Raw genomic sequence first — 19180 nt, forward strand, 5'->3', positions numbered from 1 at the left:
AAAATGCGATGAAAGATTAGGCATCTTTTTGCAACAATAAAAATCAACAAATTTTATTTAATTAAAAATATTTAGATTTGCAAGCAAACTTAACACAAATGTATTTAGAAGTACTATTCGATAATCAACGTATCTAGGTCCAGATCCCGACGTGATAACCGTAGTGAAATTCTGTGAGTAGCCTTCAAAATTTACCACGCATTTGTAGGCATCAGCATCGTCATCGTTGTCCTGAACTACCGCCAATGTGGTTGCATTGTAATATCCATCGCCTTGTTCGTAAGGACCATGGTTCACAACCTTGATAATATCGTCATCGTCAGATCTAAAAATGTACATATATTTTAAATAAAAATAACAAAAAACGAATAATTGTTCAATATTTTCATTTGTTGTGAGAATATTATTATAACTTGCATTATAGTTAAAGTTGGTTTGGGGAATACGTTCAACACGGTACATTCCAATTGGGTCTCGTTTTGAATTTTATAACGAGACAGGTTTAATGTCCGATTTCTCACATCAATCACTTGCAAACTCTTGTGAATTGTAATTGTTTCCGATCTAGTTTGCACAACACATTTGTAATCTCCCGTTGAGCTTATAGTAGGATTGATAAGGGCCAGTGAACTATACTGTTTGTTTGGATCCTTTGAGCTTTCATAAGTGCTATCCACATCATTTTTAAATTCAGGCTAAAGAAGAAGAGTTTGTTAGTAATCATAAAATGATTATATGTATTCGAATTATACGTACAATCGGAGCTGGTTGCGATCCACGAATCCACTGATAAATTGTACGATCATTTCGAAACCATTTCACAGTGAGGAATACATCCGTATCATTTAAATCATAGTTACAATCCAGAACTGTGCGGTCCATATTGTCATCTTCGAGTACTAGAAACTTAGTTTCTTCATCTACTCTCACTGCCCTACATCCAACACCTTCAACATAAAAAAAAGAGAAAAAAAGAAATATTATTTTTGGTTGTGTTGATAAAGGGCAGAATATGAACTATGTATTTTGGAAAAACAAAAAAATCGGATGAACCAATGTTCCTAATCGCAGGGGTTAATTCTCTAAATTTGAAATCGTTGAAATACATGAACATGTATATATGAATATGTGCTATTTATCAACACAATATGTTGATAAAGAGCATATATATAGATCGGTTGTCTTATTTCTAAACAAACTATTTATTTATTTCATTTTAAATCATATTTCATTTTGAGAATTAACTTCTGCGATTAGGATTGCGATTAGTTCATCCGATTTTTTTTTTTCAAAATAGTACATATTTCTCTCTGGAGAATCGAATTCTTACGTCTCTATCTGCACCACATAACATACTATCGAAAAGCTTTAGTTTTCAATATTTATGTATGAAATATCCAAATTTTTCAAATTAATATATTGTTATATATAATAAAAGAGCTTATTGGAAAACGGCTATTTCTGTTAATTTAATATTAATTATACAATTTACTTATTGATTACACAGACAGATTGTAAATAAAAGAAGAGATAGAGCAAAATAAGGTTTTTATTATTTATTTAATCAGACTATTATTAAGGCTATAATTTAATCGATTTACAAAAAAAAGTTTTAGCAAGTATTTTTTTTTTTTTTTTTAATGTTTTGTATATCGCGGATTTTGAAATAAATATTAAATACACCCACGAAAACACATAAAATGCAGGTTAAGGCCAAAGCTTGATGTTTGATGTTTTAGCTATTATTTATAGCCAATGTTTCAAGTAATAACTGCACCGAGATATAACACACATGACATCATTGTATTCGCAATGAAATCTAAGAAGTTTTCCAAATGTTTTTCCAAACTGTTTGGGCCATCTTATGAGATATTGCTGTTTAACATTTTCACTGTTTCCACAGATTTCCATTCAAGCGAATATGCATGTACGTATTATGTATATATATTCATCCATATACTATATGTATTCACATATGTGAGTAGCTGTACGTATAATTCACAGGCTAAAATGATTTCATCTCTCAATTTATAAATAGTTTGCGAATGTTCAATATGATTACGCGTTTAGATCGAGCATTTTCGAGCATTACCGTTATAAAGTACTGATGCGACTACGACGAAAACTAGTAGAAATTTCATTTCGACTGTTAATTTTTTGTTGTTTGACTATTTTAGGGAATAACACAGAATGTACAGAGAAATTTACTAATTTAAAAACAACTTCAACCGAACCGTACGCTAGGCATGGTCAAGCACAAATGTCTGATATATCACAACTGAACGTTGTAGACCGTGCTATATGTGTACGCATACAACAGCACATACCTATACACATACGTGAGCACTAGGTGGTTGTATGTGCGAAACCATCAACAGAGAGAGGAAAAGAGGGAGCGCGAGAGAGCCTGCGAGCCAAAAAGACAACAAGCCACCCAAAGTGCGATAGACCCGACGACTCCTTTATTCTCTCTTTTGATCGTAGAGACACATGCAAACCTAACTATGTATATACTCGAGAGCGCATGTTGATTATAACATGTGTGTCTAAACGTTCAGCTCGTGCCACTTGCTTGCACACGTGTGTGTGCGTACATATGTAAGTGTTGCAGCTGCCGCATGAGTGAGGGGTGGAAAGCCTTTCTGCTTCGCTGATTTCGGTTGTCTACTTTAGATAGTCTTTTAACAGTCGCTTGCTACTGTCTCCCCATATTATCTTGCACCCAGAACTACTGCTATGTTTTACACCCATACACATGCATTCGATATAAAAGAAATGAAAGTAATACAATTCACTGTTGTATTTGTGTTTTTGTTTAATTTATACTGATCCACGCTACGCTTGTTGCACCCGCAAGCGAAACACACTCCCGAATCCTAAGTATTCGCTTGCGTTTTTGCGTGCAGAGTGAGTGGTGGGTGCTTTGGTGAAAACAGGTACACAACATATGTACATGTTTAACCCGTACACTTGAAGTTCTACAACTTTGCAATGGATCGATTTTAGATTGTTTGTTTGTCCATATTTGGATACAGTCCACTCCCCCCACTTCATTTAATACAGCTCACACATTATAACTAGGATATTTTTTTATAAGATCCGTTACTGAAAAAATTAATACATTTCGTAAATTTATAGATTCAAATTTATAACATTTCTTTTCTCATGAATGTGTAAACTCATATTGAATATCCCGCTAAAGCTGAATATGTTCGATACATTACAATCGATATTTCCGATATATCGTCTTGTTTTATCGGGTGTTTATTAAAATCCGCTGATACCAGATTTGGTAGAAGGTATCTTTTGGACTCAATTCAAAGAAAACGGTATATTTTTCCATTCATCCTGCGGTCACACAGTGGTTACATATGTTGGAGCAACCGGAGGATATTACTGGAGGTATATTATTACAGTTTAGTTGAATACTTATTTACTTATTAAACTAAAATATGCATTCTTTCCACAAATTCCCTACTGCCTTTAAAATTTGGTTAATCTAATGCCATTATTCTGAACGCAGTTATTCGAACGTGATATTGCTCGCCCAATTTGTTTATTTTAAACCAAGCATGCTTCAGCTGAGAGTTATTTGCCAACAGCGAAACATAAGATGTCTGTCTTACTTCTCAAGTGCCTTCAACAATTTGGCAAATCAAGGCTTGCCAAGTGTGCCGGCCACAAGCATTCAAAACGCTGCTGAGTCAAAACTTTTGGATCTGGATGTTTTTGTTAACCAGGATCACAGACAAATGGATTTCGTGGACAAACTGGTCAAGCTAAGGTAAAGCTTTGTCGAACATTATTTATTTATCGAATGCGTGCTTCATTCTACTATCCGCAGAAAACAAAAGGATTGCACAGCTGTGCCGCTGCTGCCAAATCTTGTAGTCAAACAGCTACTGGAGTACACTGGACCGCAGGAAGCGATTCTGGCGCTGCAGAATCCACTGCAGTATGGCATATTCATTGATCAGTTTGCCGGCTGCCATTTAATTGACTTGCTAATGCACAATGGCAGCCATCGGGAGGCAGCACAAGTTGCCGCTATGCTCATCGAACGCAACTTATGTAATAACGAGCTGATCGCTTCCCTTGCCATTCAATCTTTTCACGCTTACCTCCAGAAGTTTGAGTTAAAAGTCGCCGAAAAAGTTGAGCAGTCAACTGAAGTGGTAAGCCAATTAAATTTCCATAAATTACTATTAAATCTATTGTGTTATCTTCTTTCAGGAGAAAGTTCGCGTAAAATTTGTGCGCAATCGCAACGAGGCTGAAAGTATCAAAACTGAAGAACAGGTAATGGGGGAAGCTTTGCTAAAATTAGCTGATAATGCTGCTCTCAAGGATTTGTCTGAGAATGTTTCATTGCTGGGTTATGCACTCACCGGTAACCTTGTTGAAGCAGAAAAAGTGCTTTCCACCAGCAAGGACAACTTGTACAAAGGCATTTTAGAAGTCGCTCGAAAGGTGATTGATGCTTTAAGTACCGAGAAACCTGCCGAGTTGCTTAATCAGCTGGATCAGGCCATAACCGATAGTAAACGTAGCGAGTCCTTGGATGAACTACTTATTCATCGCGTGAAGCGTAGTGCCGCAAGTCTGGAGCCACAACTGATGTCGGACTACACAAAGAGCTATAAGGATTGGGAAGCCAACTTCCAAAAAGCTGTACAAGCCAAACTAAAAGTCCAAGACATAGGCAAACGTGTCGAGGAGATTGAGACGACTTTGAGTGAACTGGAGACGAGACGTCAAAGTCTTTGGTACTTTGAGAACAAAGAGGACATCGACATGCAAATCTTCAAAAAGCAAAAGCATTATCCAAAGCGATGGTTCGGCAAGAAGAAAAAGCCTAAGGCAGTAGACGCCTTCTATGTGCCCCCTGAAATATCACGAGGCAATTGAATGATGATTGATCTTAAAATAAGAGAAATGTCACAGTGTCCTGTCCAGTTTTTATGATTTAATTAAACTACTGGAAAGTTAATCAAAATTTGAATGTTGTTCATATTTTGTTTTTTGCATTTTTGCTTGTTTTGCGAACGGTAAATTTTTGGAAAATTACCATAACGTAACATTGAGGGTCACAGTTATATTCATTCCATCTCAGGTTACAACATTTTTATAACTTTTGGAGTTTCTCATAAATTTTTGTTTTAAATATTAAAAGCTAATCGTCTGTCATTTGTGCATTGCCGGAGGCAGAGCAGTTTTTAAAACACGCTGACCGGGTGCCGAGGGCGACAGATTAATGGGTGATGGTAGATCGTGCCTCTTGTCCTGAATGGTCAGTGGCAAAAATTGCTGTTGCTTCTTTTTCCGGTTCATGTTGTTCATGGGATGGGTGTTGTCGTTCTTGCCAAACAAAATGGTCAAATGCACTGCGCAGAAGATGCCCAAGCTCTGGAAGAACATATTTATTTTGTTAAATTTATAGCTTTTCAAATGTATATATTTTCTTTTCGGTTTAGTGTCGCACCTGCAGAATGGCAATAATGGCAGCGCCAAATGCGGTGATCAGCAGTCGACTCTTGATTTGCTCCGATACGACAGCCAAGCAGCCACGCTTGTAGTGAGTGTCACAGGCCGATTCGTAGGCGTGCTCGGGGCGGGAGCAGCAGGACCAGGGCAGCGAAAGGCGTCGATAGTCAAGTGGACCATCCACACCACAGCATTGTAGCTATAAATATATTTACAAATAAGAAACGATTACGAATATTGATTTTCAATGAATTCAATACTTGATACAAATAGTATCGCTTTGGAATTTTTCGCTACACAATTAGAATCAACATCGCGATATACTAAGCAGCTTGAAACAGTTGGATAAAGTTCCATAAAGTTTTGCGAACTTGTGTGTACTATATTAATTTGAAATTGCAATCGAACCAGTTCTTATCAATTCCTTTTGACACTTCATGATCACATCAATATACATGTATTTATGCTAGGCTTTTTAACGACAAGCAGTGCACGGGCTGCAACCGGTCAGTATCAAGCAGTGCACCGCACTGCTTGCAACTGCTGCCATAGTAATATTGATGTTATTCTTATCAAAAGACCTTCGACTATACTTGAATATTTTATATTGGTGCTCTAAGCTTAGCTTACCTGCGATTGCATGCGATTCCACAAATGCAAGTTGTCAACTTTGGTGCGCGAAAACTTATCTAAGAACTCTACAAACGAATCATCAATGAAAATCTCGACGGATGTAGGAAGATTTTCTCGCATCGCCAAGGACCAACCACAGATAATGAATTGAACACATATACAAGCCACTAATAGAGCTGCAAACTACAAAAAAAAAAGCAAATAGATTTATGTACAATTATGTACATTCATTATGCACAATATAATTTATAATGTATGTATATAGTAAGTAAGTTACCATGCCGAGAAGGCAGCGCTTCCTCTGATTGGTTGCCTGACAGCCCATCCAGCAGAGTATGAAAGTAACGGGTCCTAGACAGAGGAGAATGGCGGCTGGTGCCCACAACTTGTTCTGTACGATGCCATAATAAACCGAATGTCCCCACAACAGGGATGTGCCCAAAAATATTTGAGCTGCTCCCGTTAGCTGCAGTCATCAAAAAGTGAAAATCATGCCAAGAATTAATGTGTCACATAAATATTTACATAATTGAAACATAAACGGGGGCACTTCTGCTTTATGTGCTGCGACACTCCTTTATTAATCAAGGTTATGCGCACACTTGCGTAAACACACACACACACAAACACTCGTACATATGTATGTATGTGTGATGGGGTCAGCTGTGAGGCTGAGTACATTCAATTGTCTTTTCAAGGATATCTCTCAACTTAATCACGAATTTACATTGTACATCAACTTACATTGCACCACACCTACATTTGTGCACATGTACATTCGGAGAGATGTACATCAAATATGCACATGTCGAAATCATTTTCGAGACACTGTCACATAGTATATCTATGCTACCTTTTGACGTCATGATAATGCTAATACGCATCCAACTTGTTCATCTTCGTGTATACATACGTGCAGATGTTCGCAAGTGCATATGTATGTATGTATGTGTATATGAATGTTTGTAGTACGCACTGCTAGTAAATAGCTCAAGGTCATCGCCAAATCTCCACTAACATCTGCATACACGTATACATACAAATGTTGCATTTGCAATATATACATTCACGCAATACATACATACATATGTATGCAGATGTGTGTTCGCAATTCTTGTGACGTCAAAAAGAGTTTAACCATAGCGAGTACTTCAAAATGCAGCTGCCATCATTTCAATGGTCAACTTTAAAACATAATAAAACACTTAAATATATATTATTTGTGACTATATTAGAGGTGCATTAAGCAAATTCTTCGGCGTAATGGATAATACAATCCAAAAGATGTTGCCATAAATACAGAAGTAATGATTGCAAATCTTTGAATTCAATATACTAACAAGCACATACATACATAAAGAATGTAACTGCGTATACATACATATGTATGAGTGTTTATTTGCACACTTACATAAGCTAGATACAGTGACTTCGTTGTGTATACACACAGTGGAGTTTGTTTTGTATACAAACGGCATAAATTAATGAATGAAAAATTTGAGCTCTTGACGTGTGCATGTGTGTGTTCGTGTGAAATGAAGCCAAGGATTATCATTGCATAAGTGTGGATGGGAATGCGAATATATATATGTAAATGGATTACTTACCGCCAAGAGGAACACATAACTATAAACTAAATATTTAAAACATTTAATCTTTTTTGGCAGCGCCATTGTTATTTTAGCTTGTAATTGCTATTCCTAAATTTCGTTTGTTGTACGTTTCACACTCGAGGCAGAGGACGTCGACACACTTTATAGTTTTTGGATCCTGTTAAATTAACGAGTAATCACTGATGTATTTGTGGCAACTGGCTAATACATGCAAGCATTGCATTGCGTATGTGTATGTGTGCATGTCTGCATTATGCAAAAACAGTAAGCTTCAGCAATTTGATTTATTTACATATGTATGTATGCATATAAACATAAACACACGCACACACACACACACACACAGCTGCAGTGGATGTAAGTTTATTAATTATTTATTTTGGAGTATGATTTTTATTTTAGGCTTCGAATCAAATAGGAACTTTCATTATTATTGAATTGCTTCCCTAGATGAACTGATACATTGCACACAGCACATGAACATGATTCTTGTGTCGAGCGACAGCGACAAATTGCAATTTGAACTTCACACTTGTAATTTTTAACTAAAAATAGCAGTTAAAGTTTAACTTCCAGCGACGACCAAATTCCATGCACAGATAAAAACACGCAGTTTACCGTCTGACGTTTTGTTCCTTGTTTTGTAATACTTCTCTGCAAAAGCCCAACAGTCGCAAATATTATCTATAACCGTTGTTGGCTTTTGGCTCGGTTGCAATCAAGCAACCAACCGACGGACCGACCGATGAGTCGATGACAGACTCGCGATGGCGCTAAATTCGCTTCAGTTTTAGTCCTAATTCAAAAATTGCATGTGCAATGCAGAAATTATTGTAAGCTAAGCTTTAATTTACTGTGCTACATATATACATTTATATGTTTATACATATGTACATATGTATGTAAGTAGACTGGCATCTAAACATTTTAGTAGTAATATTTCTGCGACACCTTATCCAAAATAATAAATAATTACAAAATATTAGATAATTAAGAATTTACTTATTATTTTTTATTTGTTGGGTACATTTTCAAATACCTGTTAACACTACACACTTTTAAATAAAAGGTTACAGCTTTAGCGGGCAGGTGAATCAACTATTTTATAGGAATGTTCTGCTGGTTAATTTTTCTTATAAATTTCGTATATACACTTATGTATATCAAAAGAGTACAGTATTTACTTATTTATCTCACCGCATATTCTTCTAATAATGTTTCATATTTAGAAATGATTGACATCATACAAACCCAAACTAAAGTTAAATGATTAGTGGAACAGCTGATTAATGTTGTTTCTCCAGAGGGATGTAAATAATAGCCTCTTTCCACCTCACTCAGTTTTTCTACGTTTTTTAAAGTCCCGTTTCGGGGTTTCCATCTGCACGAACCGAGAAATATGGGCAACGGTAAAATTCTCAATATGGCCGCTCTGAAATGTCAGCTGTTCAAATGTAAACACGAGTTGGCGAACAATTCAAAAAAACAGCACGCGCATTTTAAAATGGAAAATTTTATTAAATTGCAGGATTTTTATGAGGATTTTGACGAAGTGGAGGGAAAATTAGCGGAGTATAGAGTATAGGCCATTGCCAATAGTAAAGAAATCGCCATCAGTTTGGGGCTATGTACATAAGTAGATTTGCTGGCAGCAATGTAATATTTACATAAATACATTTACTTTTTAGCAACAGCATGGGTGTTTTTGGGAGCGCGATGTTCCTGGAAACAACGAATCATTTTTTGAAGATAATTTTCGAATTAATAGGGAGGAGTTTGGCACCCTTGTGGAGCCTTTGTGGATTGGCCAAAAAAGGCACTACATATATCCTCCCATAACTCGAACAACATAGCCTCGTGGATGCCACTCCACGATATTGACGGCTTTCGAGTTTTTTGGCTCATCTAAAATATACAAAATTTGCTTTAAAAAGCAAAATAAAATTTTAATTTTTCTATTTTCATACCTTGGCGCACTTTAATGTCAGCTGTTTTCTTAGTGGTGAGCTCTTTTTCGTTGTCATATCGATCAAAATATCGATAATTACCCAAAAAGTGCGTTCGCTATTTCTACGTAGCTCGCGAACGTAGAAAAACCGACGTTTTTTTCTTATGGGTTTTTACATGGGGCGAACGTAACATTCGGCCTGAACGTGAAAAAACCAAAGAAAACCAAAGAAAACCGTGCGGTGGAAAGAGGCTATAACATAACACCAATCGATAAATTCGCAAACTGCTCATCGAACCACATAAATCGAAGAAAATCTTTTTGAATTGAAAATGAACACACTTATCTTGGTAAAAATAGTGTAAGTCGTATTATTATACAATTTTTGAAGTTGTGCGATATTTTTTTGTTGTGCTGCGCGCGGTCGATAGTCACGCAACTAAACATCGATTAAACCACTCTGAGCATCGATATATACGTGTTGCTTCAGCTAGAGCTTTCACTGTTAACATTTTGAATACAGCGATCCCTTTAACTTTTAAAAAATAGCATGAAACTGCAAGAAAATAAAACACTCATAAAACCTAAAAATGAAATGCTTTTCTTTTTATTACAATCTTGTAAATTTATCTGTACAATTAAAACACTTTCATATTGACGACATTAAAAAATTTGAAAGTAAATACATATGATGTATGTATATATAGTATGTGTGTATGTATGCGGGCGTAAATTAAAATGTATACAATTGAACTGTGAATTAAATGTATAATATATATATGTATGTATAAAGAAACAGATAGAAAATACAATACAACTTACAATACCTTTTGAAATAAAAAATATATGCTTATATGATAAGAGTGTTGTTCCACAATAAATGGACCAGCCGTTGGCTTTAAAAAGTCGTGAAAGGGGAGGGGGGTTAAGGCGGAGGAGGAGGACCAGCCATAACGTTGGGTCTCTCGGGTTGTCAGATGCCAATTGCATACATACTCATCATATACGATTTGAATGAGAGAAGAACCAGCCAAAATTTGCCGATGAAATGTGATCTCGAATCTCGAGTTGAATATCGAATTGATTGAATGTAGTTGGTATTATTACGCATTAAGTGTACATACTACATATTTCTACAATAGCTAAGTATTTGCAAATGTTATTGTTACAGTTATTGTTAACGTTTACTGTTATTGTTACTGTTACTGTTACCGTAAGTTTAGTATAATATAGATTGTATATTTAAAATTCAGGTCTCTTTGCAATTACTTATTTGATAGGCAACAAAAATGGGCCAATATCAAATCAGATCTTTCAGATTTATTCCCGAAGATTCTTAGTGAGCAGAAGGTTATTGTGGTGCCCCGACAGATGACGGACCAGCTCCTGCACCGACTCAAAGCACATGGAACAGAAGCAGCAGCTATATCGATTCTCAGTGTCAGTGCCATTTGTTGTGGTGATAACATTCCGATGCACCGAACACAAATGCTTTAGCAGATGAGCCTTTTGCTTGAACATCGCCACGCAAAGGCGACAGGCAAATGGCTTTTCGCCGGTGTGGACACGCAGATGGGTCTTCAAGTTCCAGGACATGCCAAACTGTTTGCCACAGTACTCGCAGCGATATTCCCGAACCGATGACGAGTGCGAATTATTGCTAGCCAGATTGGCGACAGATGTGCCGCTATTGCGACCATCTCGATCCGGATCCAGGTTTAAATTGATGTGTGACAGACTCGATAATCGCGATTGCAAATTGGGCATCGTCGAGATAGCAGCGGCGCTCTGATTCGATGGCCATGGATAGACAAATTGCTGGCCAAGATGCATTTGTAATTCAGGGCTCTGCCCTCGATTGCGTTGTGTGTCCAGGAGTTTTCTTTCAGGTGTCATAGAATCTGGGTTGAGTGCACCATCCTCCAGGTGTGCAAGCATATTCTTTTCCGCAGCCAAGCCCGAAATGGGCGACGATGTAGACTTAACGAGTCGAAGTTCCTCCAGAAGATTGTGCTGATAGGTCGTAAATGGTTGGTTGTCACTTTGAGAGTTGGGAAATCCGGGACGTCGCTTTCGATGCGGCGTCACCACATAATTCTCAGGCGAACTATTAATATCGGAGCCATCAGACAACGGCTTCAACATATCCTTGTGCGAATCGAAAAAAAGACCCTTCCGTTTCGTGCTCTCATTGCCGGCGCTGATCATGTCGCTGTTTTCTCTACTGCTGCTGTTGTTGTTTATGTGGCTGTGCTTTTGCAGGAAACTCTTGTCGCCTTTGATGCGGAGGTCGAGTGATAAATTAACCGGATTGATGGTGGAATTGTTATTATTGTTGGTGTTGTTGTTGTTGTTGCTGCTAAGTCCAGCTGGAATGTTGGATAGATTTACAATTTCGTCGGTGTCTTTCTCGCTTTTGTTGTCCTTGCTGCTGGTGCTGCTGTTGGCGGCGGCGGCGGTCACATCCACATCGGCGTCTACATCTGCATCAGCATCCTCGTCGTCTTCCTTGTTGTTGTTCCCTCCGCATTCATTCGCACTTTCACAGTGTTCGTTGGAAAATGTCGAGAAATCCGCCATATGCCGACTCTCATCCACACTCTCCACCTCATACTTCAGCGACTGATCCAAATTTTGCGATGATGAGTACTGTTTCCTGGGCCTATCCCTTAAGCTAGCACATTTACTACTCAAGTATGCGGAATCTGTCGTCTTCCAGCTGTCCGATTTAATCTGCAGCAGCAGCAACAAATCGTGCAGATAGTTCACATCCCGTGATGTGATGCAAGTCTGGCCAGAGTATAGGAAGTCCAGTAGAAATTTAAAGTATGTTGCGTTAACGTCAGGAAAGTAAACCGTTGTTGTACAATCGCTAAGGTGTGTGTCCTCCAGCAGATTCCTATTAATGATAGCAAAATGAAAGATGCAAACTCAGTGGAGTTCGATAACCAAGAGAGATATGTTGCGGATGGTCAATAAATACCTGATAAGCGGACTGGCGGCGGCGAGCACCAGTTTGTGGGCATGCAACTTCACCTTGTTCTCACAGACAATTGTCAAGTCCGCAGGATGCTCGCCTCTGAATGCGGCGCCGATTTCTTTGAGTATACACTCGCCATGTTTGCTGTATTGCAACATCAACATTCTTTGAAACTGTAAATAAATAAATAATTAAAATTCATAAAGCCATTATGAGCAACAACTTTTATAATAATGTTTTGTGTTTTTCGTTGGCGCGCAATGATCAACCAAAATTTTCGTACAATTGGAAAATGCAACAACTGTTATACGCGGTTTAGCTATGTATCTAGTGTGTTCATTGAAACTATTATACGCTTCTGCTCGTTCACTGCCAGAAAGTAATATTAATATGAAGTTAAACAATAAATAAAAAGGATTTTTATAACGAATACAAATATATCACAAGTTAAAACCTAAACTATTTAAATGCTCATTGTAACTGTTATACTACGATTCTATCTCTCTTTGCCTACAAAAGCAATCCCACAAAGCTTTCGTTTTCTTGCTGCGGTTGCTTGTTGTTGCTGTTGATTGCGTCAGTGGTAAAAATTCGTGAATAATGTGAAGCGAACGAAATTGTTACATCAAAAAAAAAAGCGCAGACTACGAATGCATGTCTGTGTACTTACACTCTTACATACATACATTCATACATATAGACAGCCACATGCCATATGCACAAATAAAAGGCCATGTGTCATTATTGTGTATTGTGCAAGAGCATGGCTTGTAAGCTGCTGGTGCTTTTACACGCTCACGCTTGCATGTAAACGCACATTCACACACACACACACAATCACATGCATACATTCCCATGGCCTATGTGTGTACATACTTTCAGATGACTGGTTGTTAAATTGCCTTGATGTGTATGTGTGTGTGTGTGTGTGAGTCTGCAGGGCCACACATTGAAGCTAAAGTTCACAGATCTCACAGAAACTTTAGAAAGAGATAGTCATGCTTTTGTTGCGGTTTCAAGCGACGTCAGCGACGACGACGATACTGCGCATGGCGTTGGAGAAACGTTCACTTTCAATAAAACTTGAATGACTGGCTTTGCCCAGCAAGAGAATGGTAAGCTTCGGCTTGTATTGTGTGTTTTTTTTTCTGTCTCTCTCCATAAAGCAATATGAAAAAAAAAGAAAAACTAAGCGGAATTGTAGTAAGTCACACTGCGATGACTTCGCCTTCTCCTTCTAATGCTTAGGCAAGCACTCTAATCAGAAATCGACAGATTGACTTGAGCGATAAATGAAGCAGCTGCTTCATATTCAAGCGTGAATCGAAGGCTAAGTTTATAAAGATTTCCAAATTGAATTTATCGAAATTCTTTAGTTATATCATCGCAACAATAGAATACATTTCTTTTAAATTTCTTCATAGTTATTAGTTCTTGATATGCAAAGTAGTTAATTAGATAGAAATAGCTGCGATCATTAATCGAGATGCGTTCATATGTTAATTATTAAAGCCAAAAAGTTACCTTTCTCCATTTCAAATAGTAAAAGTCATCTCTAATCAACGGATCTCTACAGGTTCTCATAAATGTGAATATATATAGTACTTTTTTGTGTCTGAGTGTGGACTGTGACATTTAATTTCACATTCATTGCTTTCAGTCGAGAACGGGAGGGGGACCGAAGACGCAATAAAACATTTTTGCAACCATTCCCATACATGTGTAAATTCGCTCACTAGGAAACTACTTCCATACATATGGTACAAATAAACTTTCTGATTGTTTGCATATACACAACATACAACAAAAAAAACATGACCCAACTGATCATAAGGCAAAAACCAAAAAACAGGAAAATTGAGAACACAACAGCAACAGCAAAAAACTCAACCCAACTCGTTTATTTACAAACGCAAACAAAAATCACCTTTCACAAAAAGCTTTTCTCTCGATGCTTCAGTTCTCTCTACTATGTAAGGCATATAACCAACACAAACACAAACACATGCACGTGCATTTATTCGCGCGCAAGTTTGTGTGTTGTGTTAGATGGCGCAGGCATGTAAAAAAGCTTTCGAATTACTCGAAATGAGTATGAATAGATGTGTGTACACGAAAGCTAAACACTACATATGATAATATGCATGCATACACTCAAAGTCTGGCACACATATACATACAAACATACGAACAACAAAAAAAAATGCGATCACTCATTTACGCTTGGCTTTCTGAATTTGTCGTCGCCGTCGTAATTATGATATGTGTTTGTGTATACGTGTGTGTCTGTGTAAGTAAGAGTGTGTGGCAATATTTGTCGTGCGTGATATCAAAGATCAGCATAAAAAGAAAGTAAAATAAAATATAAATTTAATAAATGGTAACTTTTTAAATCGTACTATGTAATTAAATCAAATGTACAAAGTGAGCGGATTCAGCTTATGTATGCATACATATGTACATATAAACTTACACACAAACGTACATAATCAAACTTGTTTTCGCTTAAATTCGTCACGAGCGGACAGACCAACCAGCGAACAACAACAACACCAATACTAAGGCAGTGCAGAGTTTCTGTTCATTTTCCCCTTTCACGAAAGCTCTTTTGGTAAAACCAGCTAAAAATCTCAGACTCGCTCGCACTCACACACACATAGAGCAAGCGCTCGATTCGTCATTGTATTGTGCATGTAAATGCTACACTCGTAAAAATGACCCAAATTTGAATTACATAATGGTAAATAAATATGAACCAACTTCTTTCACCACATCGATCTCTATAGAAACCTCACTAGTGAAATGGATGTAAGTGTAGGTACATGTGTAAAGAGGATTCATCAAGCATGCATAAATACTTGTTTGTATGATGTATGTATGTATATATGCATATGTAAAAATACATATATATAGTAGAGAAGCTTATTAACATTTCTGCGCAACACTAAATGAAAGAGAAAAAGCGTTGAGCATATAAGACAACGACGTGCACACAATACAGAAGTTGCTTACACGAGCAAACATATACACACACTCGCATACTAATACACACACCTACATATAGCATATGCATATGTATGTTGATTTCATACACATATACATAGATATAAGCGGGCTATGAAGGTCACTAAGCCTTTCTTGTCTTTTGCTTGGGTGCGCGTTGCGTTGCGATCTTTTATTGCTGCTGCTGTCGTCGTTGTTGTTGCTGCTGTCGCTGTTAATCGTGACGATCAGACGGTATACACAAAACTTGGCTCTGCTGCACATTCACATGCATACATATATACTACACACATACGTATGTGTTTGTGTCTGCGTTTAATTTTTAGTATTGAAACTTTGTGCGCGTTGGTTTGCTTTTCTTTATAACAATTTTGAATTTGGCCTTGTGAGTCTTTATGTGCGTGTATGTGTATAGTAGTACTTATCTTTAACTTTTTAACGTTTTTACAATTGCACAATACTATTGCATTACATTAGTACTCCTATTTCTTATGATCTTTTTGAATTGACAATATTGTTTATCTGCGATATCCAGACTTACCTCTTTCATTAAATCTTGTAGCAATTACTCCCTTTCACAAATAGGTGATAAAACTTCTGTTGGACTTTCGAAATAAGTGTTCATACATACGTATGTACATTCACAAGCAAATACAGCAGTAGTAGTATTCAGACACGACACACTCACACGCATACATGCGAGAGTATGCGAACGTCTGAGCGGAGCTTTCCACTTTCACAGTCTCTGGTTAAAGTTTGTGTACACACACATAGGCACGTATATTTGTAGATATGTCCGAGTATTAGTGCGGATAAACACGTTCTATTCCTTTTAACTGTGACTACGCACCAATACCAGCATTGTTTTTATTCACATGTACTCACACACGTATACAAAGTATGGGTGTATGCAATTATAACTTTCAGTTTCATCAACATCAATCAGCAACGCAGAACAGAGCAGCAGCAACACACTTTCAACAGTTCAATTGATCTTGATTCTTGCTTTTCATATTTATTACAAGTTTTAAGTTTTCCAATTGCAAATGCAAATGTTAATTATTTTTGGCGTAGAGAGCAGATTAAATTTCTCTTTTTTTGAGTTGCGATCTTGTATTCAACGCAACGCACGTACAGTTCACAGTTCCATTAGCTTTTTTCTTTTTTTGCTGTTTTCGATTCGAGGCAAACAAACAACACACATACAACTATATGTATGTAGTAATATGTACGTACATATGTATGCTCTTCACACGCACACACACTCTCACATAAAAGTTCACAACAACAACAGCATTAACTTTTAACTAGGTTGAAGTTTTGTTATATGTAATACATTATTGCGAAATAAAAAACTTGATTGGTAAAACTTTTTTCCGACTTTGCGAGCAGAGAGATCGGGGCTTTTGCTATTGCCTCTCTCGTATAATAATCGTGCACAACCCGAGTGAACAACACTGCGTTTCTCTTATTAATATTAGCGCGCACCGAGCACAGTACGTCCGACTTACCAAAGCACTATTTGTGCACTAAAAACTACTACAAGCAGTGGAAGACAGCGACGCGACGACAGCAACAGCAGCAGCAGCAGCGAGATCAGACCGTTGTTGTTGTTGTCGTTGTCGACGTCGTCGTCGTCGCTGTCGTGTGGAAATGTTGGTCTTCGGTCTCGTTCTCGCAGGCATTTCGTCGGTTTATGATGTGTTATGCCCTTGCCAAGAGTGGCTATTATAACACTGTAACAAAAATTAAACTCTCAATGTATATTTATGTACAATGAGCATACATACAACGCTTAAGTGCAGATATATTTATTATGTACATAGATACATACATCAATCAACAAACATACTAGTAGCATAAAGTACATTTTAGTTTTGTTAAAACTGACTTTGATATCCATTTCTTGGTTAAATGCGTAAATTCCATACATAGTTGAGCTTTTCTATCTTTTGATCATCGTATTTGTTACTCACAAAAAAAAAAAAACGATATTATGAAAATCATAGATCATAGAAAGCTTAAACTCTTAGGAATATTACACCGCAACAGACAAAATGTAATAGTTTTTAATTTGAAGTTTCTAAGATACGATTGCATAAAATTTACTTTCCTCATGTAGCGTATGCAAAAATTTCTAAAGCTTTAACCTGGCATTGAAAGTTCACATTAGCTTAGGTATTATTTATATTTATATACTTTTAATAGTCATAAAATATCAACTTAAAAGTTTGTGAATTTCTCACTTCTCTCAAACCCAGCTTAAATTATAGTATGTATGTATGTATATATTTCTTTTGTTTGTGATTTGAAGGACAAAGAAGAAGCATATATATATAATAATTTTAATTAAATATATATTTCTACTTAGACATAACTTATTCTTAAAATTTAAAGTTAATTTTAATTTAGTCGTTTACACATAATAAACAAAACATGTTGCTTAAAAAGACTAAATTTCTACAGCTTTCTAAACATTGAAATTCATTTTAAATATTGTATGTAGATCATTGATTAATTGTCTTTAAAGAAATTCAAGGACATTCACAAACATTATTCTCATCCTTTGGCAGTCTATTAAAATCAAACAAAGAGTTGTTCATGCTGATTTTTCCATTTGCATACGGTCTGTCTTCAAGGACAAGTTTAATTATCCCATTTAAATCTGTAAGAAAGGGTAGTTTTAGTCGACCTAGATTTTTGTGCTCACTAAAGTATGCAAAAGGGTTTATATTCTTCTATGTACAAATAAAAAAGTATAGAATATCAATAAACTACATTTGGTAATGATTGCCAGTTCATTCATTTTTAAATGCTAAAGAGACCGTTTACTGTCCACAAGAATTGTGTGGTAGCCTTATTGTGCTGCAGTCTGTTCTGTTTTTAGTATTTTTTAAAAAGAATATTTGCTATCGATTTGTTAGTCACTATTATGCTATTAATCAGAGCCTATTTTAAATTCGTAAATATTTTGATTAACTTAGAGTTAAACAGACTGCTGCAATTTATTTAAGATGGTGTTATATAGTATATATAAGTATATATTTAAGTCAATACATATTATATAAACGGGAATCGAGTTAAAAATTACATGCCCACTTTTCTCCAAAATAGATTATTCCAATTTGTGTCTAGATAATAGCTTATGGTCAGTTATCCTCGCCTGCCCATTTCCTTGCGCCTAAACTAATAATTGCATGTAGAAAGCGAGTGAAACAATGCAAGGGACTGCTTGAAGGACACAGTTTATTGCCTTATTCCAAAGAAAGGGTGCACGTGGGTGTCGTGTGCTAGATTTACATACATACATATGCATGTATGCTTGTAGGTAAATAATAAGATCATAAGGATCAAGGACATTCAATATATTTTATATCGGATATTTAGTCAACTTAAACTCACAAATGTGTTTCTTTGACATAGAACTTCAATAGAAACTTCAATAGTAATCCAAATCACATCACATCACAAATCCGCACATTTCGAATACTGATCATCACATTGCTTAAAAATTGAAGA

General features: G+C 36.6%; 4 protein-coding genes across 7 annotated transcripts; 1 reads left to right on the forward strand and 3 right to left on the reverse strand.

Moving 5' to 3' along the window:
- Positions 1–15: 15 nt before the first annotated feature.
- LOC132789928 (uncharacterized) lies at positions 16–2265 on the reverse strand. Its single transcript, XM_060798275.1, has 4 exons — positions 2093–2265; positions 757–947; positions 418–695; positions 16–325 (listed from the first exon to the last, which is right to left on the reverse strand). The coding sequence occupies exons 1-4, from the start codon at positions 2139–2141 to the stop codon at positions 58–60; spliced, it is 786 nt and encodes a 261-aa protein (XP_060654258.1). The 5' UTR covers positions 2142–2265; the 3' UTR covers positions 16–57.
- Positions 2266–3306: 1041 nt separating this feature from the next.
- LOC132791115 (uncharacterized) lies at positions 3307–4982 on the forward strand. The gene is made up of 4 exons (XM_060799921.1): positions 3307–3402; positions 3524–3784; positions 3845–4175; positions 4234–4982. Exons 2-4 carry the CDS (start codon positions 3573–3575, stop codon positions 4906–4908), a joined length of 1218 nt encoding a protein of 405 aa, XP_060655904.1. The 5' UTR covers positions 3307–3402; positions 3524–3572; the 3' UTR covers positions 4909–4982.
- Positions 4983–5013: 31 nt separating this feature from the next.
- LOC132791120 (leukocyte surface antigen CD53) lies at positions 5014–8365 on the reverse strand. The gene is made up of 6 exons (XM_060799926.1): positions 8349–8365; positions 7725–7887; positions 6395–6583; positions 6115–6300; positions 5483–5683; positions 5014–5406 (listed from the first exon to the last, which is right to left on the reverse strand). Exons 2-6 carry the CDS (start codon positions 7788–7790, stop codon positions 5185–5187), a joined length of 864 nt encoding a protein of 287 aa, XP_060655909.1. The 5' UTR covers positions 7791–7887; positions 8349–8365; the 3' UTR covers positions 5014–5184.
- A 1936-nt stretch (positions 8366–10301) lies between these two features.
- On the reverse strand, positions 10302–17199 carry LOC132790436 (transcription factor Ken). 4 transcript variants are annotated; one of them, XM_060798953.1, is made up of 3 exons: positions 14183–14257; positions 12662–12831; positions 10302–12577 (listed from the first exon to the last, which is right to left on the reverse strand). In XM_060798953.1, exons 1-3 carry the CDS (start codon positions 14240–14242, stop codon positions 10999–11001), a joined length of 1809 nt encoding a protein of 602 aa, XP_060654936.1. In that variant the 5' UTR covers positions 14243–14257; the 3' UTR covers positions 10302–10998. The 4 variants fall into 4 exon arrangements, with proteins under 4 accessions (XP_060654936.1, XP_060654937.1, XP_060654939.1 ...); XM_060798954.1 differs by lacking the exon at positions 14183–14257 and adding an exon at positions 13329–13361; XM_060798956.1 differs by lacking the exon at positions 14183–14257 and adding an exon at positions 17173–17199 and having other exon boundaries at positions 10303–12577.
- Between the last annotated feature and the right edge of the window lie 1981 nt (positions 17200–19180).

Source organism: Drosophila nasuta, chromosome 3 (assembly GCF_023558535.2).
Source record: "Drosophila nasuta strain 15112-1781.00 chromosome 3, ASM2355853v1, whole genome shotgun sequence".
NCBI lineage: Eukaryota > Metazoa > Arthropoda > Insecta > Diptera > Drosophilidae > Drosophila > Drosophila nasuta.